Below are 26,732 nucleotides of genomic sequence, written 5' to 3' on the forward strand. Positions count from 1 at the left end.
TTTAGAAAATTTTATCAATATTTTATTGCTATAGAAAATTTTGTCAAAATATTAATTTCTTTAGAAAATGTTGTCAAAATTTTATGTTAATAGAAAATTTTGTCAAGATATTAATTTCTATAGAAAATTTTGCAAAATCTAACAAAACATCAAGAATTCTATCAATCTACCAAATAGTAATACATCTAAAATTTTTGGTAGAATTCTACCAACTGCGGCAACAGTGAATGCAATACATTTTAACTTAATGACATTTTTACGTGTTTCTAATGTCAAGTTGTGATTCTATATAATAAATATATAATTTTTTCTAAATTCCACTGGCCATAAGGTCAATTCAAATCAATGGCAATTTATTGAAATGTATTCTACCCTTTAACGATATCGGCATTTCAGCTTCCATTCATATACAAGAAAGTGCATTTCACTCAAACTCACCCCTATTAATTGTGTGGGTGTGTGTGTAGATGAAATGAGAATCGGAAACATAATTCGTTTATAGCCCCTCAATGCAGAGCGTTATGCACTGAAAAGCTTTTTTTCCACTATTATTTCGATTTGCTATTGTTTGGCTTGCTAAGCTAAAAAGCTCAAAGACCAGCTAGCTGCTGAATTGTTTTAATCTCAACGTAATTTCATACATTTAACAAAGATCATTTCGATTTCTTTTGAGAATTTTCATATAAATATATGAACAAACAATGATAAAAATTTAGTTTCATTAAAGTTGTGCTCAAAGTTTGTTCGCTCAAAAGGTAAATTCAAATTCGATTTATATGTGTTGGAAATTTAAATAAAAACAATTATTGGAATTAAACTGGAAATATTTCTCAAAATCAATTGTTTCGAATCTAAATTACCAGTGTTGTTTTTATGGCCAAATAAATTCTTTAAGTGGATAGTTTTTTTTTGATTTTGTATTTGAAAACAAGTTATGTGTGTGTTTTGTTTAAAGAAGTTTTGTGACCTATGACATTTATTGTAATTTAATTATATGTTTATCACAATTAGTTTCTTTTTTAAAAATTTTTAAATTGATATTCATGTTTAAGAATTATTCACTTGAAAAATAAAATCAACGAAGCAGAAATACATTATCTTTTATAAAAGAAAAAAAAAATAAAATAAAAAACAATTCCAACTTCCATTGTAATAATATGTTACAAAGATACGAGCCTAATTATTCCTTTATGTTTGATTTCGAAACGTGATCTTTTGAGTTTCTAATAAATTTTTACTAAACATTTCATAGAGAAACTATTTAAAATGAACATGTCAGTTGAATGGGTGTTGCATTCAAATAATTTAATAAATGATTAAAAACTGAGTTCATTCCACCATCCCTTTGCGTTATCAAATATTTTATTAAAAACTAAAAAACTTAATACTCAAAATTAATTATTATCAGCTATTATAGCAAATTTAATTTGCCATTTGCCATTTTCCATTACCACACTAAATACAGAACAGATATCACCAATATTTTTCCAATAACATTTTTAATTGAATTAAAAAAAAATATTCAATCAAAAATTTCATTGATTTAAATTCTTGAAATTAAAACAAAAATCTATTCCAAATATTTATTGTATCAGTTAATTTTTTAATTAACGTTGGTGATTAAAATTATCATTTCTGTGATTGATTCAATTAAAAAAAAAAAAGAAATCGTTATTGAAGACAAAATATTTTTTTTTTTTTGCAAAATAAAAACAAAAATTTCGGAAATAACATCAAATTTTAAATTTGTTCATATGGGCTACATTTGGTATGAATTATGGCCAACAAAGCCATCATATCATGTGACACGAAAGTAGGTTAGGTTAGGTGGCAGCCCGATGTATCAGGCTCACTTAGACTATTCAGTCCATTGTGATACCACATTTGTGAACTTCTCTCTTATTACTGAGTGCTGCCCGATTCCATGTTAAGCTCAATGACAAGGGACCTCCTTTTTATAGCCGAGTCCGAACGGCGTTCCACACTGCAGTGAAACCACTTAGAGAAGCTTTGAAACCCTCAGAAATGTTACCAGCATTACTGAGGTGGGATAATCCACCGCTGAAAAACTTTTTGGTGTTCGGTCGAAGCAGGAATCGAACCCACGACCTTGTGTATGCAAGGCGGGCATGCTAACCATTGCACCACGGTGGCACGTATCTAGTAGCTTTGCGGTATTTTTTAGTTACAACCTTATTCAAAAAAATAACCGGTGTGCAAAAGTCAAACGGATTGAGATCACGGTTGCCACTCGTGCCAAAAATAATCTACCAAAATTTGAAGAAGATTCTACCAAACATCTACCAAATTAAACAAAAATCTTATTTTTTTAAATCAAAATTTGATTGTTCTAGAAAATTTGGCACACTTTTATTTCTCTAGAAACTGTTTGTCTCCAAATTTTATTTCTCAAGAAAATTTTACCAAAAATTTTAGAAAAATTTGTCAAAATTTTATTTCTATGGAAAATTTTGTGAAATTTAATTTTTATAGAAAATTTTGTCTTACCCCCATTTTCATGAAGATCCGTTAGTGCTACGTTAGCTAACGAACTTTTAAACCGTGATATCTACATATCTGTCATATTGCGTATATATTCCATATGCCAGTTAGAAACTTAACTGCTGAAAAATTTTCAGTTAAAGTTAACCGGAGAAAAGATATTTCCATTTTTCTTTCTATTAACTGGCAGTTAAAGCCTAACGGAGCTACATGAAAATGGCCGTTAATGTTATTTCTAGAAATTTTGTGAAAATTTTATTTCCTAAGAAAAGTTTTTACCAAAATTGCATTTCTATAGAAAATTTTGCCAAAATTTTATTTCTATAGAAAATTTTGTCAAAATTTTATTTCTATGGAAAATTTTGTCAAAATTTTGTCAAAAGTCTATTTCTATAGAAATTTTTATCAAAATTTTATTTCTATAGAAATTTTTTATCAAAATTTTATTTCTATAGAAATTGTTATAAAAATTTTATTTATATAGATAATTTGGCAAAATTTTATTTTTTTTATCAAAATTTTTTTTCTATAGATAATTTGGCAAAATTTTATTTCTATAGAAACTTATGGCAAAATTTTTATTTCTATAGATAATTTGGCAAAATTTTATATCTATAGAAAATTTTGTCAAAATTTTATTTCTATAGAAAATTTTATCAAAATTTTATTTCTATAGATAATTTGGCAAAATTTTATTTCTATAGAAAATTTTTACAAAGTTTTATTTCTGAAGATAATTTGGCAAAATTTTATTTCTATAGAAAATTGTGTCAGAATTTTATTTCTATAGATAATTTGCCAAAATTTTATTTCTATAGAAACTTATGGCAAAATTTTATTTCTATAGAAAATTTTATCAAACTTTTATTTCTATAGAAATTTTTATCACAATTTTATTTCTATAGATAATTTGGCAAAATTTTTAATTCTATAGAAAATTTTGTCAAAATTTTATTTCTATAGAAAATGATGGCAAAATTTTATTTCTTTAGAAAATTTTATCAAAAGTTTATTTCTATAGAATTTTTTATCACAATTTTATTTCTATAGAAATTTTATTTTTTATAGAAAATTATGGCAAAATTTTATTTCTATAGACATTTTTAACAAAATTTTATTTCTATAGAAATTTATATCAAAATTTTATTTCTATAGAAAATTTTTACAAAATTTTATTTCTGAAGATAATTTGGCAAAATTGTATTTCTATAGAAAATTGTGTCAGAATTTTATTTCTATAGATAGTTTGGCTAAATTTTATTTCTATAGAAAATTTTATCAAAATTTTATTTCTATAGAATTTTTTATCAAAATTTTATTTCTATAGAAGTTTTTTATCAAAATTTTATTTCTATAGAAGTTTTTTATCAACATTTTATTTCTATAGATAATTTGGGAAAATTTTATTTCTATAGAAAATTTTGTCAAAATTTTATTTCTATAGATAATTTGGCAAAATTTTATTTCTAATGAAAATTTTGTCAACATTTTTATTTCTATAAAAAATTTATTATCAAAATTTTATTTCTATAGAAAATGTTGTTAAAATATTGAAAAAAAAAACTTAAATATTTCTATAGATAATTTGCCAAAATTTTATTTCTATAGAAACTTATGGCAAAATTTTATTTCTATAGAAAATTTTATCAAACTTTTATTTCTATAGAAATTTTTATCACAATTTTATTTCTATAGATAATTTGGCAAAATTTTTAATTCTATAGAAAATTTTGTCAAAATTTTATTTCTATAGAAAATTATGGCAAAATTTTATTTCTTTAGAAAATTTTATCATAAGTTTATTTCTATAGAATTTTTTATCACAATTTTATTTCTATTGAAATTTTATTTTTTATAGAAAATTATGGCAAAATTTCATTTCTATAGAAATTTTTAACAAAATTTTATTTCTATAGAAATTTATATCAAAATTTTATTTCTATAGAAAATTTTTACAAAATTTTATTTCTGAAGATAATTTGGCAAAATTTTATTTCTATAGAAAATTGTGTCAGAATTTTATTTCTATAGATAGTTTGGCTAAATTTTATTTCTATAGAAAATTTTATCAAAATTTTATTTCTATAGAATTTTTTATCAAAATTTTATTTCTATAGAAGTTTTTTATCAAAATTTTATTTCTATAGATAATTTGGGAAAATTTTATTTCTATAGAAAATTTGGCAAAATTTTATTTCTAATGAAAATTTTGTCAAAATTTTATTTCTAATGAAAATTTTGTCAAAATTTTTATTTCTATAAAAAATTTATTATCAAAATTTTATTTCTATAGAAAATGTTGTTAAAATATTGAAAAAAAAAAACTTAAATAACTCTTAGGTGAAGGGGAATATTTTGCAAAACGTTATGGCTAATCGAGTCAAAACCGCGACTTAAGTCCAAGCTCATAATACATATTATATATTCAGCTATAATATTTGAATTAGCAGTTTTCCTTTGATAGATCCGAAAATAATTTTTTAGTCAAAACAACAGATAAAAACTGCTGAAACAATTAAAGTTCTTTGTTTTTGTTACTGAGTGTATGTTATATGAAGTTTTGAATTTCAACAAACTCATGTTTGGTTTGCTAGTCCAACAGTCAATGACTGCTTTTCCATCTTCAGTCAATTTTCTGCTGTATCAATATTTCGAGATTCATATTTATAGATTTCTGAAAAGAGATGGGTGTCTTAATACTTGAAGCACTGCATCTTGCTTTATTTTTGTATCAAGACTTTTTTAATTATTAATGTTTATTGAATTATAAATGAATTGTTAAAGAAAAAAAAACTTGATATAATTGCGGGAACCTTCAGTTTTATATTTCAAATTTACAACAGACATCTGCCATTGTTTTTCTTCTTCTTTTTATCAATTAAACCTAAAGTTGGAACGCAACAAAAAAAGGTTTATGTTAATTTTGTGTGGGATTTCTCTATCTCGTGACAAAATTGGTTGGAAGCTGTACGTCTGGTTATTAATTGATTAATTCTTTTCGTCTATTTTGTTTTATTACTTAAGGGAATAACAAACAAAAAAAACTAAGATTGAAAGATGTGAATTCATTTAAAACTTCAGTTTCACATTAATCTCAGAATTAAGATAAAGATCAGTGTTTCAAGGTGAAGTTTCGATAATGAGATGCATGTTTTAAGATATGAAAATAAGTACAACTTAAAAATCTCTAGTGGTATTATAGACATAATGGAGAGACAAATAATTCTTCATAACAAATTGATCGAATCATTCAATGTTTTCTTATAAATATATGAAGTAGTAAAAATAAAATTATGACAAAATTTTCTATAGAAATACAAATTTGACAAAATTTTCTATAGAATTACATTTTGACAAAATTTTCTATAGAAATAAAATGTTGACAAAATTTTCTATAGAATTAAATTTTGACAAAATTTTCTATAGAAATACAATTTTGACAAAATTTTCTATAGAAATAAAATTTTAACAAAATTTTTTATAGATATAAAATTTTGAAAAAAATTTTCTTTAGAAGTAAAATTTTGAAAAAATTTTCCATAGAAATAAAATGTTGACAAAATTTTCTATAGAAATAAAATTTTGACAAAATTTTCTATAGAAATAAAATGTTGACAAAATTTTCCATAGAAATAAAATGTTGACAAAATTTTCGATAGAAGTAAAATTTTGACAAAATTTTCTATAGAAGTAAAATTTTGACAAAATTTTCTATAGAAATAAAATTTTGAAAAAATTTTCTATAGAAATAAAATTTTGACAAAATTTTCTATAGAAATAAAATTTTGACAAAATTAAAAATAAATTTGACAAACATTCTTTTCCTCTGTTGGTTAAGCTAGTCTTGTAGTTTAGTCAACACAATGGCTGAGATCAAAACAACAAATATGATTGAAGTACAAACCAACAATAAAAAACAAAACACGAAAATTTTCTATAGAAATAAAATTTTGACAAGATTTTCTATAGAAATAGAAATATTGGAAATAAAATTTAAATAAAAACATCAATGTTATGTTTTTTAATCGATCTATAGCCGAAACTATGATAAGTATTGTTTAAAAATAAAATAAAAACAAGTAAGGAAAGTCTAAAGTCGGGCGGGGCCGACTATATTATACCCTGCACCACTTTGTAGATCTAAATTTTCGATACCATATCACATCTGTCAAATGTGTTGGGGGCTATATATAAAGGTTTGTCCCAAATACATACATTTAAATATCACTCGATCTGGACAGAATTTGATAGACTGCTACAAAATCTATAGACTCAAAATTTAAATCGGCTAATGCACTAGGGTGGAACACAATGTTAGTAAAAAAATATGGGAAACATATAAATCTGAAGCAATTTTAAGGAAATTTCGCAAAAGTTTATTTATGATTTATCGCTCGATATATATGCATTAGAAGTTTAAGAAAATTAGGGTCATTTTTTCAGGAAAATGTTGGTATTTTGACCATTTTTGTCGAAATCAGAAAAACATATATATGGGAGCTATATCTAAATCTGAACCGATTTCAACCAAATTTGACACGCATAGCTACAATGCTAATTCTACTCCCTGTGCAAAATTTCAACTACATCGGAGTTAAAAATTAGTCTCTGTGGTCATATGAGTGTAAATCGGGCGAAAGCTTTATATGGGAAATATATCCAAATCTGAACCGATTTCAAGAAAATTTGGCACGCATAGTTACAACGCTAATTCTACTCCCTATGCAAAATTTCAACTAAATCGGAGCAAAAAATTGGCCTCTGTGGGCAAATGAGTGTAAATCGGGCGAAAGCTATATATAAGAGCTATATCTAAATCTGAACCGATTTCAACCAAATTTGACACGCATAGCTATAATGCTAATTCTACTCCCTGTGCAAAATTTCAACTAAATCGGAACAAAAAATTGGCCTCTGTGGACAAAGGAGTGTAAATCGGGCGAAAGCTATATATGGGAGCTATATCTAAATCTGAACCGATTTGGATGATATTTTGCAAGTTTTTCGAAACTCATAAAATATTGGGATGTACGGAATTTGAGGAAGATCGGTTGATATACACGCCAATTATGACCAGATCGGTGAAATATATATATGGCAGCTATATCTAAATCTGAACCGATTTTTTCCAAAATCAATAGGGATCGTCTTTGAGCCGAAACAGAACCCCGTACCAAATTTTAGGACAATCGGACTAAAACTGCGAGCTGTACTTTGCACACAAAAATACATCAACAGACAGACGGACAGACAGACAGACAGACAGACAGACAGACAGACAGACGGACGGACAGACAGACAGACAGACGGACATCGCTAAATCGACTCAGAATTTAATTCTAAGACGATCGGTATACTAAACGATGGGTCTCAGACTTTTCCTTCTTGGCGTTACATACAAATGCACAAACTTATTATACCCTGTACCACAGTAGTGGTGAAGGGTATAAAAATAATCAATCAGAAATAGAAATAAATTTTGACACAATTTTCTATAAAAATAAAATTTTGATAAAATTTTTTATAGAAAAAAAATTTTGACAAACTTTTCTATAGAAATAAAATTTTGACAACATTTTCTATAGAACTAAAATTTTGACAAAATTTTCTATAGAAATAAAATTTTGACAAAATTCTCTAAGAAATAAAATTTTGAAAAAATTTTTTAAGAAATAAAACATTGACAAAATTTTCTATAGAAATAAAATTTTGAGAAAATTCTCTATAGAAATAAAATATTCTGTAGCAATCCCATTTTTACAAAATTTTCTATAGAAATAAGTTTTTCAAAATACGATTTTTTTCGCATGGTAGTTTTTTGGTAACAGTAGTGTTAATTTTTTTTTTTAATTTTGTTTATACATTCGTAACCATTACGTTTTCAAATTATAAAAACTGGTTGTGGTTTTCACTCAAAAAAAGTTTACTTGGATCCAAAGATTTTGACCTTCCCTTAAGGATTTTGGTATTGATTCCGAGCCAAAGTCTTTAAAATATGTCTTTAAAATAAAGACATTTTTTACGGACCTCTTTAGCTTTAAATCTAGGATTAATAAAATTAAAATTGGATACAGATCTCATTCATCGAGTTTTTATTTTCTTTTTGCGATATATTAATAAAGATATTTATGTACAAACAAATTCCAATTTCAAAATCCAAATTATGCCAGGCACTTCAAAGTAAAAACAGTTTTCTTAATGATAAAAAACCTTTAAACCAAAGACGCAAATTCTTAAAATAAGCCTTCGCCTATATTTGAAGCGTTTTTATCTTAAATTGTCAGTTGAGTTAAAGACGATTACTTTAAATTAAAAATATTTTTCTTTATTTTAAGGAAAATTTGCCTTACTTCAAAGATCTACAACATCAGCAGACAGACGCAAAATTTTAAGAATTTTTGAAGCAAGGATTATAAACTTTCTTTTAATTAAAATGTCATTGTTTTAAAGAATTTTGTCTTAGCATTGCGTAAATTTTGAGTCCTAAAATTTAAGTTGCATAATCTTTCATATTAGGTCAATATTTTTTTCAGTGTTAACAACACAGATTGACTACCCGTCTGTTCTCAGTTTGACAACACATATGTGTTGATTCACTTTCATGAATGGTTCGTTTTGAAATGACCACGCAATTCATGATTTTTTTCTATGGGTGAAGAATCGGCCGACTATTAGATACATAAAACGTTTAAGGTGGTATCTATTAGTATGGAACACAATTGACCTTCAAAATACTCCATTGCACAGCAAAAAAGGAAAATTGTCATTTAATCTAGCCAAAAATGGTTTTCTAAAACAACTAAAAACACTTCTAAATAAGAAATGCTTTCAGAGTGTGTGTTGCCAAGGTTGACAAGATGTTGGTGTTTCTCAGTAAGCAATAAAAATTAAAACAAAAGAATACCATGATAATCAATCAGCAACACCAAAGATTGATTTTTGTCACATAAAAAATATCATCAACCTTTTTTTCTAATTAAAATATCGAATTGAATTTGTTAATATATTCAATTAATCTACCAAATTGAAAAAATTTTATTTTGAAGTTTTTGATCAAAATTTTTGAGGTTATATGAAAAAATGTTTTTTTATGTTATTCGAATGAACAAATGATCCCAAAAATTTTTTGGGCGTATATGTTAAATATCTCTTCAGTTGTAAATGTTCCGAATTTTTAATGTTTTAACGATATTAGCTTGCACCAACAACGAAAAGATACTACTTCTACAAAAAGGGAGAACTTACCCACAAAGAAATGATTGATTTATTGAATTTATAGAAAATTTTCTCTAAATTTTATTTCTATAGAAAATTTTCTCCAAACGGCATTTCTATAAGAAATTTTGTCAAAATTTATTTCCATAGAAGATTTTGTCAAAAATTTCATTTCTATAGAACATTTGGGCAACATTTTATTTATAAAGAAAATTTGGTCAAAATTTTATTTCTATAAAAATTTGAAAAAATTTATCTCTATAGAAAATTTTGTCAAAATTTTATTTCTATAGAAAATTTTGTCAAAATTGTATTTCTATAGAAAATTTTGTCAAAATTTTATTTCTAAAGAAGATTTTGCCAAAATTTTATTTCTATAGATTTTTTTTTTCAAAATTTTATCTCTATAGAAAATTTTGTCAAAATTTTATTTTTGTTTGTTATTGTTGGCTTCTCTTCAATCGTTATTGTTGTTTTTGATCTCAGCTTAAAGCCATGCATTGACTAAACTACAAGTGTAGCTTAACCAACAGAGGAAAAGTATGCTTGTCAAATTTATTTGGGCAAAGCGCTATAGACTGCAAGATGGTTGGATGTACAGCTGTTTCGGAATTACCACATTCCTCATCAGCATCCTCTACTTGCAGCAAAACTATCAACCAATTATCAGAATAAATTCGGGTAATTCACTCAACCCAAAGTGAAATACACTTGAACCTTCCGAAAAAGGGTTTAATAGTCGGCTACTGCCTAAACAAATTTGCAAGCATATCTCTTTTCCTTTTGCCAAACTCAAATCATCGATTTGTATTTAGTTGGCTGGGTTTGTTTTTGAGCGTGCTTCCTCTATCTTCATTCGCCAACTAAATACAAATCGATGATTTTGTCAAAATTTTATTTCTATAGAAAATGTTACCAAAATTTTATTTCTATAGAATTTTTTTCAAAATTTTAACTATATAGAAAATTTTGTCAAAATTTTATTTCTAAAGAAAATTTTACCAAAAATATATTTCTATAAAAAATTTCTATAGATAATTTTGTCAACATTTTATTTGTATAGAAAATTGTGCCAAAATTTTGTCAATATTTTATTTGTATAGAAAATTTTGTCAAAATTTTATTTCTATAGAAAATTTTGTCAAATTTTTATCTTTATAGAAAATTGTGTCAAAATTTTATTTCTATGGAAAATTTTGTCAAAATTTTATTTCTATGGAAAATTTTGTCAAAATTTTATTTCTAAAGAAAATTATACCAAAAATTTATTTCTATAAAAAATTTTGTCAAAATTTTATTTCTATAGAAGTGTCCCAAAATTTTATTTCTATAGAAAAGTGTCCAAAAGTTTTATTTCTATAGAACATTTTGCCAAAATTTTGTTTCTAAAGAAGATTTTGCCAAAATTTTGTTTCGATGAAAATTTTGTCAAAATATTATTTCTATAGAAAATTTTGTCAAAAATTTATTTCCATAGAAGATTTTGTCAAAAATTTCATTTCTATATAACATTTGGTCAAAATTTTATTTATAAATAAAATTTGGTCAAAAATTTATTTCTAAAAAAATTTGACCAAAATTTTATTTCTATAGAAAATCTTTTCAAAAATTTATTTCTATAGAAAATTTTACCAAAAAATTATTTCTATAAAAAAATTTCTATAGAAAATTTTGTCAAAATTTTATTTATATAGAAAATTGTGCCAAAATTTGGTTTCTACAAAAAATGTTGTCAAAATTTTATTTCTATAGAAAATTTTGTCAAAATTTTATTTCTATGAAAAATTTGTTTCAAAATTTTATTTCTATAGAAAATTTTCTCAAATTGTCATTTCTATAGGAAATTTTGTCAAAAATTTATTTCCATAGACGACTTTGATCAAAATTTTATTTCTATAGAAAATTTTACCAAAATTTTATTTCTAAAGAAGATTTTGTCAAAATTTGGTTTATATAAAAATTTTGTCAAAATTTTATTTCTATGAAAAATGTTGTCAAAATTTTATTTCTATAGAAAATTTTGTCAAAAATTTGTTTCAAAATTTTATTTCTATAGAAAATTTTCTCAAATTGTCATTTCTATAGTAAATTTTGTCAAAAATTTATTTCCATAGACGATTTTGACAAAATTTTATTTCTATAGAAGAAAATTTTACAAAAATTTTATTTTTATAGAAAAATTTTCCAAAATTTTATTTCTATAGAAAATTTTACCAAAATTTTATTTCTATAGAAAATTTTGTCAAACTTTTATTTCTGTAGAAAATTTTACCAAAATTTTATTTTTATAGAAAATTTTTCTAAAATTTTATTTCCAAAGAAGATTTTGCCAATATTTTATTTCTATAGAAAATTTTGTCAAAATTTTATCTCTATAGAAAATTTTGTCAAAATTTTATTTCTATGGAAAATTTTGTCAAAATTTTATTTCTATGGAAAATTTTGTCAAAAGTTTATATCTAAAGAAAATTTTACCAAAAGTGTATTTCCAAAAAAAATTTTGACAAAATTTTATTTATATAGAAAAGTGTCCCAAAATTTCTATAGGAAATTTTTATTTCTAAAGAAGATTTTGCCAAAATCTTTTTTCTATAAAAATTTTGTAAAAATTGTATTTCTATCGAAAATTTTGTCAAAAAGTTGTTTCAAAATTTTATTTCTATACAAAATTTTCAAAATGTCATTTCTATGGGAAATTTTGTCAAAAATTTATTTCCATAGACAATTTTGTCAACAATTTAATTTCTATAGAACATTTAGGGAGCCACCGTGGTGCAATGGTTAGCATGCCCGCCTTGCATATACAAGGTCGTGGGTTCGATTCCTGCTTCGAGCGAACACCAAAAAGTTTCTCAGCGGTGGATTATCCCACCTCGGTAATGCTGGTGACATTTCTGAGGGTTTCAAAGCTTCTCTAAGTGGTTTCACTGCAATGTGGAACGCCGTTCGGACTCGGCTATAAAAAGGAGGTCCCTTGTCATTGAGCTTAACATGGAATCGGGCAGCGCTCAGTGATAAGAGAGAAGTTCATCAATGTGGTATCACGATGGACTGAATAGTCTAAGTGATCCTGATACATCAGGCTGCCACCTAACTTAACCATAGAACATTTGGTAAAAAATTTATTTATAAAGAAAATTTGGTCAAAAATTCATTTCTATAAAAAATTTAACCAAAATTTTATATATATAGAAAATCTTTTCAAAAATTTATTTTTATAGAAAATTTTGTCAAAAATGTATTTTTATAGAAAATTTTGTCAAAATTTTATCTCTATAGAAAATTTGGTCAAAAATGTATTTCTATAGAAAATTTTTTCAACATTTTATTTATATAGAAAATTTTGTCCAAATTTTATTTATATAGAAAAGTTAAATATCACTTAGTTGGAGTTAAATATCACTTAGTTTGAAAATCTGCCAAAACATCAAGAATTATACCAATCTACCAAACAGGAAAAATCTACTATTTTTGTTTGAATTCTACCAACTGTGACAATCGTAATTCAAGCACTAGTATGAATTACGATTGTAAGAAACGGACTCCACATAGACTGACTCAAAGAAGTTCGCACAGCAATCTGTAATCGTAATAAACTTATCAACATAAAACTCCACACCATTTCTCCTAGCCGATTACCTTGTCTAGGATCATTGCTGCAACCTTGCAAAATCCCTATCGAGGCCATTTTTAACCTTCTATACAGCACCAAAATTTGTTATTTTGAGGATTTTGTATCTTCGGTTTAAATTTTTTTCCATTAAGAAAACATTTTTTTACTTTGAAGTATATGTTATAGTTTGGATTTTTGGCAGTTGTTCCTACCTGAACTGCTTTTTTAATACATCGCAAAAATAGAGTGAAAATTCCATAAATGAGATCTGTATACTAATTTTAATTTTATTGATCATAAATTTAAAGCTACAAAGGTCCCAACAAAATTTTCCTAATTTTAAAGAAGCCGCATCTTTGGCTCAGAAGCAATACTAAAATTCTTAAGGGAAGGTCAAAATCTTTGGATCCAAATAAACTTTTTTTTGGGTGTGGGTGTTGTGTTCAAAATAAATTTTCTATCGTCGAGACTTAATTTTTGTAATCCCAAGGTTTGGAAAAAATTGTGAAAGTATATTAAGGAATATTTCCTTGTTATTTATTATGGAATACATTTTGTTTATACTTCCTATATATAAAAAAAACACAATTGAAATTAAAATATCTTGTGTATACTTTTTTAATTGAAACTTCTAGTCATGTTAAAATAAAAACAGCAGGTAGAACAACACAAGTTCTTATGTCCTAATTGTTGAACATTTGTCTGGGCTTTTAGTTCACTTTTTCTCTTTGTATGGTGACCGGTTTTATATTCAGAATTCAAACCATAAATGCTACTAATATATGGAAATTAGTTTTTTTGTTAGATCTAAATGACTTGTGACTCTGACTCTATATTCAGTTGGACAAATGCTTCGAGGCAGCAAAACAAAATTATAAAACCGGTCCCTGATTTGACATGATAAATTACTTATAAAAATATACGCCTCGTTTGTCTATTACTTCACATTTATGCATTTACTAGAAATCTTTTATTTCTTTGGAAATAATTTAGATAGAAGTCTTTCAATACCAAAGCTATTGGAAGAAACAAAAAATTAACATGACTTATAATATTTAATGGTTAAAAAAAACGCTTATTTCCAGCCATTAAATTCATCCACTTGATTGATAATTGCTTACACGGTACTATTTGTGTCTCCAAATTAATATTTCAAGTAATCAAGGTTATATATATTCAATAAAAGAATAAAAATTTCAATTCTATTAGGCAGTATTTTGTTTAGCACATGTCTACACTACCATTATTGTTGTTACTAAGCAATTCTGGGGCTAAATTCGGAAGTTATGGAGAATCCAAGTGGATTTCAATACACCAAAATATTTCTATAGAAATAAAATTTTGACAAAATTTACTATAGAAATAAAATTTTGACAAAATTTTCTATAGAAATAAAATTTTGACAAATTATTCAATAGAAATAAAATTTTGGCAACATTTACAATAAAAATGAAAATTCGACAAATTTTTGACAAAATTTTCTATAGAAATACAATTTTGACAAAAATTTTGCATAGAAATAAAATTTTGACAAAATTTTCTATAGAAATAAAATTTTGACAAAATTTTCTATAGAAATAAAATTTTGACAAAATTTTCTATATAAATAAAATTTTGACAAATTTTCTATAGAAATAAAATTTTGACAAAATTTTCTATAGAAATAAAATTTTGACAAAATATTCAATAGAAATAAAATTATGACTAAATTCTCTATAGGAATAAAATTTTGACAAAATTTTCTATAGAAATAAAATTTTGACATTTTCTATAGAAATAAAATTTTGACAAAATTTTCTATAGAAATAAAATTTTGACAACATTTACAATAAAAATAAAATTTTGACAAAATTTTCTATAGAAATAAAATTTTGACAAAATTTTCTATGGAAAAAAAATTTTAACAAAATTTTCTATAGAAATAAAAATTTGACAAAATTTTCAATAGAAATAAAAATTTGACAAAATTTTCTATAGAAATAAAATTTTGACAAAATTTTCTATAGAAATACAATTTCGACAAAAATTTTCTATAGAAATAAAATGTTGACAAAATTTTCTATAGAAATACAATTTTGACAAAATATTCAATAGAAATAAAATTATGACTAAATTCTCTATAGGAATAAAATTTTAACAAAATTTTCTATAGAAATAAAATTTTGACAACATTTTCTATAGAAATAAAATTTTGACAAAATTTTCTATAGAAATGAAATTTTGACAAAATTTTCTATAGAAATAAAATTTTGACAACATTTACAATAAAAATAATATTTTGACAAAATTTTGTATAGAAATAAAATTTTGACAAAATTTTCTATAGAAATAAAATTTTAACAAAATTTTCTATAGAAATAAAAATTTTACAAAATTTTCTATAGAAATAAAAATTTGACAAAATTTTCTATAGAAATAAAATTTTGACAAATTATTCAATAGAAATAAAATTTTGGCAACATATACAATAAAAATGAAAATTCGACAAATTTTTGACAAAATTTTCTATAGAAATAAAAATTTGAAAAATTTTCTATAGAAATAAAATTTTGACAAAATTTTCTATAGAAATACAATTTCGACAAAAATTTTCTATAGAAATAAAATGTTGACAAAATTTTCTATAGAAATAAAATTTTGACAAAATATTCAATAGAAATAAAATTATGACTAAATTCTCTATAGGAATAAAATTTTGACAAAATTTTCTATAGAAATAAAATTTTGACAACATTTTCTATAGAAATAAAATTTTGACAAAATTTTCTATAGAAATAAAATTTTAACAAAATTTTCTATAGAAATAAAAATTTGACAAAATTTTCTATAGAAATAAAAATTTGACAAAATTTTCTATAGAAATAAAATTTTGACAAATTATTCAATAGAAATAAAATTTTGGCAACATTTACAATAAAAATGAAAATTCGACAAAGTTTTGACAAAATTTTCTATAGAAATACAATTTTGACAAAATTTTCCATAGAAATAAAATTTTGACAAAATTTTCTATATAAATAAAATTTTGACAAATTTTCTATAGAAATAAAATTTTGACAAAATTTTCTATAGAAATAAAATTTTGACAACATTTTCTATAGACATAAAATTTTGACAAAATTTTCTATAGAAATAAAATTTTGACAACATTTACAATAAAAATAAAATTTTGACAAAATTTTCTATAGAAATAAAATTTTGACAAAATTTTCTATAGAAATAAAATTTTGACAAAATTTTCTATAGAAATAAAAATTTGACAAAATTTTCTATAGAAATAAAATTTTGACAAAATTTTCTATAGAAATAAAATTTTGACAACATTTACAATAAAAATAAAATTGTGACAAAAATTTCCTAAAATTTGGACAAAATTGTCTATAGAAATAAAATTTTGACAAAGTATTTAATAGAAATAAAATTATGATTAAATTCTCTATAGGAATAACATTTTGACAAAATTTTCTATAGAAATAAAATATTGACAAAATTTTTTATAGAAATAAAATTTTGACAAAATTTTCTATAGAAATAAAATTTTGACAAAGTATTCAATAGAAATAAAATTATGATTAAATTCTCTATAGGAATAAAATTTTGACAAAATTTTCTATAGAAATAAAATTTTGACAAAATTTTTTATAGAAATAAAATTTTGACAAAATTTCTATAGAAATAAAATTTTGACAAAATTTCTATAGAAATAAAATTTTGACAAAATTTTCTATAGAAATAAAAATTTGACAAAGTATTCAATAGAAATAAAATTATGATTAAATTTTCTATAGGAATAAAATTTTGACAAAATTTTCTATAGAAATAAAATTTTGACAAAATTTTTTATAGAAATAAAATTTTGACAAAATTTTCTATAGCGATAAAATTTTGACAAAATTTTCTATAGAAATTAAATTTTAACACAATTTTCTATAGAAATACAATTTTGACAAAAATTTTCTGTAGAAATTAAATTTTGACAAAATTTTCTATAGAAATACAATTTCGACAAAAATTTTCTATAGAAATAAAATTTTGACAATATAGTATACAATGTTGACACAATTTTCTATAGAAATAAAATTTTGACAAAATTTTCTATAGAAATAAAATTTTGCAATATAGTATACAATTTTGACACAATTTTCTATAGAATACAATTTTGACACAATTTTCTATAGAAATAAAATTTTGACAAAATTTTCTATACAAATAAAATGTTGACAAAATTTTCTATAGAAATAAAATTTTGATAAAATTTTTGATAGAAATAAAAATTTTGACAAAATTTTCTATAGAAATAAAATTTTGACAAAATTTTCTATAGAAATGAAATTTTGACAAAATTTTCTATAGAAATAAAATTTTGACAAAATTTTCTATAGAAATAAAATTTTGACAAAATTTTCTATAGAAATAAAATTGTGACAAAATTTTCTATAGAAATAAAATTGTGACAAAATTTTCTATAGAAATAAAATTTTGACAAAATTTTCTATAGAAATAAAATTTTGACAAAATTTTCTATAGAAATAAAAATTTTACAAAATTTTCTATAGAAATACAATTTCGACAAAAATTTTCTATGGAAATAAAATTTTGACAAAATTTTCTATAGAAATAAAATTTTGACAAATTTTTTTTTGGAAATAAAATTTTGATAATATAGAATACAATTTTGACAAAATTTTCTATAGAAATGCAATTTCGACAAAAATTTTCAATAGAAATAAAATTTTGACAAAATTTTCTATAGAAATAAAATGTTGACAAAATTTTCTATAGAAATAAAATTTTGACAACATTTACAATAAAAATAAAAATTTGACAATATTTTGTAAAGCGATAAAATTTTGAGAGAATTTTCTATAGAAATAAAATGTTGACAAAACTTTCTATAGAAATAAAATTTTGACAAAATTTTTTATAGAAATACAATTTTGACAAAAATTCTCTATAGAAATGAAATTTTGACAACATTTTCTATAGAAAAAAATTTTTGACAATATAGAATACAATTTTGACAACATTTTCTATAGAATACAATTTTGGCACAATTTTCTATAGAAATAAAATTTTGACAACATTTTTTATAGAAATAAAATTTTAACAAAATTTTCTATAGAAGTAAAAATTTGACAAATTTTTGTATAGCGATAAAATTTTGACACAATTTTCTATAGAAATAAAATTTTGACAAAATTTTTTATAGAAATAAAATTTTAACAAAATTTTCTATAAAAGTAAAAATTTGACAAATTTTTGTATAGCGATAAAATTTTGACAAAATTTTCTATTGAAATACAATTTTGGCAAAATTTTCTATAGAAATAAAATCTTGAGAAAATTTTCTATAGAATTTGTCCGTCTTAATTTTTTTTATAACGCACATGCTTGTATTACACTGAAAAAAAAGCATACTCGGTTCCAAAGATTTTGTCTTTACTTTAAAAAAATTGGTATTGATTCCGAGCCAAAGAAGCGGAGAATACAAGTAAGGATACTTTTATGACAAAATTCTCTTTTAAATTTAGGTTTTGTGCACTTGCTTCTAGGAAGCAAATTTTAATTTTTCGCCTTTAAAAACGAGTTAACGGCCACTTTAATTTCCAAATTAGAACTCGACTTCGACGAAATTATGCTATGTTTGAAGTAAAAACTTCTTTAAAATAAAGTTTTGAAAAACATGTCCTATATTTGAACGATTTTTTGCTTTGTAGTCAAGATGCAAAAAGACAACAAATTTAAAGACAATTTCATTAAATTTAAAGATTTTTTCTGAATTATTAAAGTCAAGTTGGCCTTAGCCTATAAATTTTTTCTTTCATGTTAAGATACCCATTTTTAAGTCAAATCACTTAATTATAAGGACGATACGACTTCATTTAAAAGTTTATCGACTTTTGGACAAGGAAAATAACTTTATTTTAGAGAAATGCGTCTTCTATGCTAAGCAAAATTTGTATTCGTATTTTAAAGACATGAAATCTTTGACCTCACGACAATATTTTTTTCAGTGTAGGTAACCTGTAAAAAGGAAAACATGTTCCAAGTTGTTAACAAAAAACAACCAAGGAAAGCCTAAAGTCGGGCGGGACCGACTATATTATTCCCTGCAGCACTTTGTAGATCCACATTTTCGATACTATATCAAATCCGTCCAATGTGTTGGGTGTTATAGATAAAGGTTTTTGTCCCAAATACATACATTTAAATCTGACTCCATCTGAACAAAATTTATAATCTTAAAATTTAAGTCGGCTAATGCCCTGGGATGGTACACTATGTTAGTAAAGAAATATGGGAAACATTTTAATCTGAACCAATTTTGAGGCAACTTCGCAAAAGTGTATTTATGATTTATCGGTCGATAGATATGTATTAGAAATAAAGGAAAATTTGAGTCGCTTTTACAAGTTTTCGACTTAGCAGTGGAGATTTTATAAGGAAAATGTGGTTATTTTTGCCCAAATCGGAAAAACATACATATATATGGAAATCTAGAAATCTGAACCGATTTAAACCAAATTGATGATATGCATAATTAGTATTTTAATTCTACTCCCTGTGCAAAATTTCACATAAATCGGACTAAAACTTTAATCTCTGTGGTCATATGACGGAAAATCGGGCGAAAGATATATATAGGAGCTAACATGTTGGCTGATAAGTCCCCGGTCTGACACATAGATGGCGTCGCTAGTATTAAATGCATATTATTTTTATGTAGTACCAACCTTCAAATGATTCGTGTCAAAATTTGACGTCTGTAAGTCAATTAGGAGGACGGTGAACGCAGTGGACGCCCGAAAGAGGTGTTTACCGACGGAAACATCAAGAAAATACACAAAATGATTTTGAATGACCGTAAAATGAAGTTGTTCGAGATAGCAGAGGCCTTAAATATATCAAAGGAATGTGTTGGTCATATCATTCATCAATATTTGGATATGCGGAAGCTCTGTGCAAAATGGGTGCACGCGAGCTCACATTTGACCAAAAACAACAACGTGTTGATGATTCTGAGCGGTGTTTGCAGCTGTTAACTCGTAATACACCCGAGTTTTTCCGTCGATATGTGACAATGGATGAAACATGGCTCCATCACTACACTCCTGAGTCCAATCGACAGTCGGCTGAGTGGACAGCGACCGGTGAACCGTCTCCGAAGCGTGGAAAGATTCAAAAGTCCGCTGGCAAAGTAATGACCTCTGGTTTTTGGGATGCGCATGGAATAATTTTTATCGATTATCTTGAGAAGGGAAAAACCATCAACAGTGACTATTATATGACGTTATTGGAGCGTTTGAAGGTCGAAATCGCGGCCCCATATGAAGAAGAAAAAAGTGTTGTTCCACCAAGACAACGCACCGTGCCACAAGTCATTGAGAACGATGACAAAAATTCATGAATTGGGCTTCGAATTGCTTCCCCACCCACCGTATTCTCCTGATCTGGCCCCATCAACTTTTTCTTGTTCTCAGACCTCAAAAGGATGCTCGCAGGGTAAAAATTTGGCTGCAATGAAGAGGTGATCGCCGAACTGAGGCCTATTTTGAGGCAAAACCGAAGGAATACTACCAAAATGGTATAAAAAAATTGGAAGGTCGTTATAATCGTTGTATCGCTCTTGAAGGGAACTATGTTGAATAATAAAAACGAATTTTGACAAAAAAAATGCGTTTTTCTTTGTTAGACCGGGGACTTATCAGCCAACCTGTTATATCTAAATCTAAACCGATTTCAATAAAATTTTGCACACATGACTACACTACTAATTGTACTCTTTGTGCAAAATTTCAACCAAATTGGGCTAACACTCTGGCTTCTGGAGCCATATAAATCCATATCGGGCGAAAGATATATATGAGAGCTATATCTCAATCTGAACCGATTTCAATCAAATTTGGCACACCTGACTATAGTACTTATTGTTCTCCTGGTGCAAAATTTCAAGGAAAATTAGGGCTATATAAGTCCATATCGGATATATATGGGAGCTATATCTAAATCTGAACCGATTTCAATCAAATTTTGAACTCTTGACTATACGACCAAGTGTTATGTTTGTGCAAAATTTCAATTTCAGGGTAAAACTCTGTCTTCTGGGTCCATATAAGTGCATATCGGGCGAAAGATATATATGGGAGCTATATCTAAATCTGAACCGATTTCTTCCAAAATCAATAGAGTTCTATTCTGACCAAAAACAGGAACTTGTGCCAAATTTGAAGGCGATTGACTTAAACTGCGTCCTAGACTTTGATCACAAAAATGTGTCCATAGACAGACGGATGGACGGACAGACGGGCGAAAGATATATATGGGAGCTATATCTAAATTTGAACCGATTTCTTCCAAAATCAATAGAGTTCTATTCTGACCCAAAACAGGAACTTGTGTCAAATTTGAAGGCGATTGAACTTAAACTGCGACCTAGACTTTGATCACAAAAATGTGTTCACAGACAGACGGATGGACGGACAGACGGACATGGCTAGATCGACTCAGGGACCCACCCTGAGCATTATTGCCAAAGACACAATGCGTCTATCTCGTCTCCTACTGGGTGTTACAAACATATGCACTAACTTATAATACCCTGTTCCACAGTGTGGCGCTAGGTATACAAATTCGTAAAGATCTAACAACTGGTATACACAATTTGGTCAAGACAATTTTATCTGACTAATGACAGTTTTCCGATGCCAAGGTTAATAATGGGGAACAACTTACCAATACACAAATCTAATGTAGACTTTAATTGAAAACTGAAACGATAAGCTAGAAAATGGAAATCAGTTTCAAATGCTAAGTGATTTAAACCAGAAACCCATAAACATTATAAACTATTGGCGTGTAGTTGTAAAACTACATAAATTATTTATGCATTATAATAAATTTACTTGTAATAGAAATTAAAAAAAATATATATATCGGCTCATATATTGTGGTCTGAAACTAACAGTTGAGTTTTGTTTTTTTTCTTCTTTTAATTACAGCTAATTTGAAAATGTTTCGTTTTCTTGTTATTGCTTGCTGCTTGGCTGCTCCAGTCTTTGGCTATTCAAGTGGTGCGCCCAAAGAAATTTGCTCTAATGGTCTGACACCAGAGCATTCCCTTCCTGGACAAACATCACCTGTACCATATTTCTTTTCGGGTGATAGTAGTGTAAAAGCTGGCGAAAAGATTACCATTAAAATGGGTGGTGATGATTTCTTGGGTTTCGCCATACAAGTCCATGATACCAAAAACAAACCAATTGGTTCTTTCAAAATTGTTGAATCGAATAAGTCGCAAGCTTTAACTTGTTCCGGTTCTGATGTAAGTTTTGTTCTTTGCTATATTTCCTAGGTTGTTTGACTAATGGGATTTTATTTTTCGTTTAGGATACCTTAACCCATGTTAAAATCGATAAGAGCCGCATTCCCAATAGTGTTCAATTCCAATGGGTGGCTCCTGCCGACTATAAGGGTAAAGCCAAGTTTGTTGGCACTGTTGCCAAAGATGGTGCTACTTATTGGATTAGTAAAGTTATTAAGGAAATTGAAGTCCAGTAAATATTAAATTTTTTAGTTTTAAACAATTTTGTATTCCATTTTTTCTCTCGTTTATACAAATTATTAACATTTTCTTATTCATCTTGTATTTTTTGTTTGTGATATTTTTCAAAAATAAATAAAACAACAACGTTGAAATTGAATTTCAAATCCCTAAACTGAGTATTTATAATTCATTAAATACACAAAAAAAATAATGACCTAGTATGGAAGATTATGGAACCTAAAATTTCGAACATCCAATATTAAGAACAAATTAAATTAAATTAAAATAAAAGAAAAATTAAAACAACGTACAAAAATCTTTGCTTTAATAAGAGTTATTTTTTTAAGTATAACAAAACATTTTTAATTTAAAAATAATAAAAATAAAATAATTTTTTAATTATCTGAGATATTTAATTTTAAACAGAAAACAAGTATAAACGGCCGTAAGTTCGGCCAGACCGAATCTTATGTACCCTCCACCATGGATTGCATTGAAACTTGTACTAAAGACTGCCATCCACAATCGAATTACTTGGGTTGCGGTAACACTTGCCGATGGCAAGGTTTCTTAAAACTTCTTAACACCGTCTACTCAATTGTAAGTTAGTCCATACGTAATCAATTGTAAGTGTTCTATCGAAATAAAATGTTGACAAAATTTTCTATAGTAATAAAATTTTGACAAAATTTTCTATAGAAATAAAATTTTGCTAGATTACTTTTGGGGATCGGCTATATATAACTATAGACGGCTATGGACCATTTTTGGCATGGTTGTTAGCGGCCATATACTGCACAATGTACAAATTTCACCACGTACCAAATCTTAACCGGATCCGATGAATTTTGGTCCTCTAAGAGCTGCGGAGGTCAAATCTGGGGGTTGGTTTAAATGGGGGTTATATAATTAAGAGCGGCATGGACCAATTTTTGCATGGTTGTTAGAGACCATATACTAACACCACGTACCAAATTTCAACCGGATTGGGTGAATTTTGCTCTTCCAAGGGGCTCCGGAGGTCAAATCTGGGGATCATTTTATATGGGGGCTATATATAATTATGGACCGATTTCGACCAATTTTTGCATAGTGGTTAGAGACCATATACTAACACCATGTACCAAATTTCAGCCGGATCATGTGAAATTTTCTTCTCTTAGAGGCTCTGCAAGCCAAATCTGGGAATCGGTTTATATGGGGGCTATATATAATTATGGACCGATATGGACCAATTTTTGCATGGTTGTTGGAGACCATATACTAACACCATGTATCAAATTTCAGTCGGATCGGATGAAATTTGCTTCTCTTAGAGGCCTCGCAAGTCAAATCGGGGGATCGGTTTATATGGGGGCTACATATAATTAAGGACCGATATGGACCAACTTTTGCATGGTTGTTGGAGACCATATACTAACACCATGTATCAAATTTCAGTCGGATCGGATGAAATTTGCTTCTCTTAGAGGCCTCGCAAGCCAAATCGGGGGATCGGTTTATATGGGGCCTATATATAAAATTATGGACCGATGTGGACTAATTTTTGCATGGTTCTTAGATACCATATACTAATACCATGCACCAAATTTCAGCCGGATCGGATGAAATTTGCTTCTCTTAGAGGCCTCGCAAGCCAAATTTGGGGGTCCGTTTGTATGGGGGCTATACGTAAAAGTGGACCGATATGGCCCATTTGCAATACCATCCGACCTACATCAATAACAATTACTTGTGCCAAGTTTCAAGTCGATAGCTTGTTTCGTTCGGAAGTTAGCGTGATTTCAACAGACGGACGGACGGACGGACATGCTCAGATCGACTCAGAATTTCACCACGACCCAGAATATATATACTTTATGGGGTCTTAGAGCAATATTTCGATGTGTTACAAACATAATGACAAAGTTAATATACCCCCCATCCTATGGTGGAGGGTATAAAAAGTAAACTACATTAAAATGAACTATCTCGTGCGAAAATTGAACAAAATGGTATTCCAAATTTTGAGATTCATTCAATTAACGAAAATTTTCTGACATTTTTGGATTTTTAATTACCATTCTCGAAAAGAAAAACTGAACTAAAAATAAAGAAAAAATCTTAGGCGCCAGATCATTCACAATTTAATCACGCTGTAGTTCATTCTTACAATTTTTGAGAAGTGTACCAAAAAATTCTTCTGTTTTAGTTAGAATTGAACTAATTTGTATGTCATTGAAATTTGACTGCCATTTATTTCATAAAATTTTTGAAGCATACTTGGAATAAAGAAATAAAGAAAAATCCGCTCGAAACATGGGAAAGTAGTCAATGTTTACTAAAATATTCCCATGAGTGTACGTTGTTACGAATTTTGTTCTTTATTTAAAAGAAAAACAGTTCATTCTTAAACTCAAAGAAATTTGTTACTAGATACAGCAGAATAATCTTTTCGATGGTTTTATTGATCAGGTTCCTTAATCTACTTTGTCCATAAAGCTCGAATAATAATTAATTGTAAATTGAATAAAATTGTGATAAAATTTTCTATAAATATAAAATTTTGATAAAATTATCTATAGAAATAAAATTTTGACAAAATTTTCAATATAAATATAATTTTCGACAGAAACAAATTAAAACAAGTATATACAGCAGTAAGTTCGGCCGGGCCGAATCTTAAACACCCACCATCATGAATCAAATCTTAGGGTTTCCTTTGAAATTTCAGAGGGTTTGAGGACAGATCAAGCAGAGCAGTTCAACCAGTACACTTCCCGAAGATAAATTTAGAGATTTTACCTATGAAGACTATATCAGATTCTGGATTTATAAGAACCATTTTTGTTTGAGTTTTAGAGGTATCATTAACATCTCTTGTAAGTGTGCAAGAAAATTATAAAATAACGTCTTGATTTGAAATCTTAAATCTGTAGATTTTCACCCGAGAAATAAAATCTGGAAGTTTTACATTGAGTTTCAAACAATTTTCATGATCAGTGCGCCTTCTATAATCTCAAGAAGTGAAATAGGTCTATATCGAGGCATTACCAAATGGAGCAATACACGTTTTTGTGAGCCTTAAATACCAGAATATTTACAATTTCAGGTAAATCGGATAAAAACTACGGCTTCTAGAAACCTAAGGAGTTAAATCGGGAAATCGCTCTTATGGGGGCTATACTAAAATACGGACCGATACTCACCGTTTTCGGCACACCTCTTTATGGTCCTAAAATACCAATAGATTTCCAATTTCAGGCAAATTGGATAAAAAGTACGGTTTCTATAAGCCCAAGAAGTAGAATCGGGAGATCGGTCTATATGGGGGCTATACCAAAACATAGACCGATACTCACCATTTTTGGCACACCTCTTTATGGTCCTAAAATACCTCTAGATTTCCAATTTCAGGCAAATTGGATAAAAACTACGGTTTCTATAAGCCCAAGAAGTAAAATCGGGAGATCGGTATATATGGGGGCTATACCAAAACATGGACCGATACTCACCATTTTTGACACACCTCTTTATGGTCCTAAAATACCTATAGATTTCCAATTTCTGGCAAATTGGATAAAAACTACGGTTTCTATAAGCCCAAGAAGTAGAATCGGGAGATCGGTCTATATGGGGGCTATACCAAAACATAGACCGATACTCACCATTTTTGGCACACCTCTTTATGGTCATAAAATACCTCTAGATTTAAAATTTCAGGCAAATTGGATAAAAACTACGATTTCTATAATCCCAAGACCCCAAATCGGGAGGTCGGTTTATATGGGGACTATATCAAAACCTTGACCGATGTAGCCCATCTTCGAACTTGACCTGCCTGCAGACAAAAGACGAGTTTGTGCAAAATTTCAGCAC

The 26,732-nt window shown here is 26.8% G+C and overlaps 1 protein-coding gene across 1 annotated transcript; it reads left to right on the forward strand.

The window, feature by feature from the left end:
- The first annotated feature begins 606 nt into the window (after nt 1–606).
- l(2)34Fc (reeler domain-containing lethal (2) 34Fc) lies at nt 607–23,046 on the forward strand. Its single transcript, XM_075293674.1, has 3 exons — nt 607–755; nt 22,330–22,652; nt 22,718–23,046. The coding sequence occupies exons 2-3, from the start codon at nt 22,341–22,343 to the stop codon at nt 22,886–22,888; spliced, it is 483 nt and encodes a 160-aa protein (XP_075149789.1). The 5' UTR covers nt 607–755; nt 22,330–22,340; the 3' UTR covers nt 22,889–23,046.
- The last annotated feature ends 3,686 nt before the right edge of the window (nt 23,047–26,732 follow it).

The sequence above is a fragment of the Haematobia irritans genome, chromosome 2, assembly GCF_050003625.1.
Source record: "Haematobia irritans isolate KBUSLIRL chromosome 2, ASM5000362v1, whole genome shotgun sequence".
NCBI classification, from domain to species: domain Eukaryota; kingdom Metazoa; phylum Arthropoda; class Insecta; order Diptera; family Muscidae; genus Haematobia; species Haematobia irritans.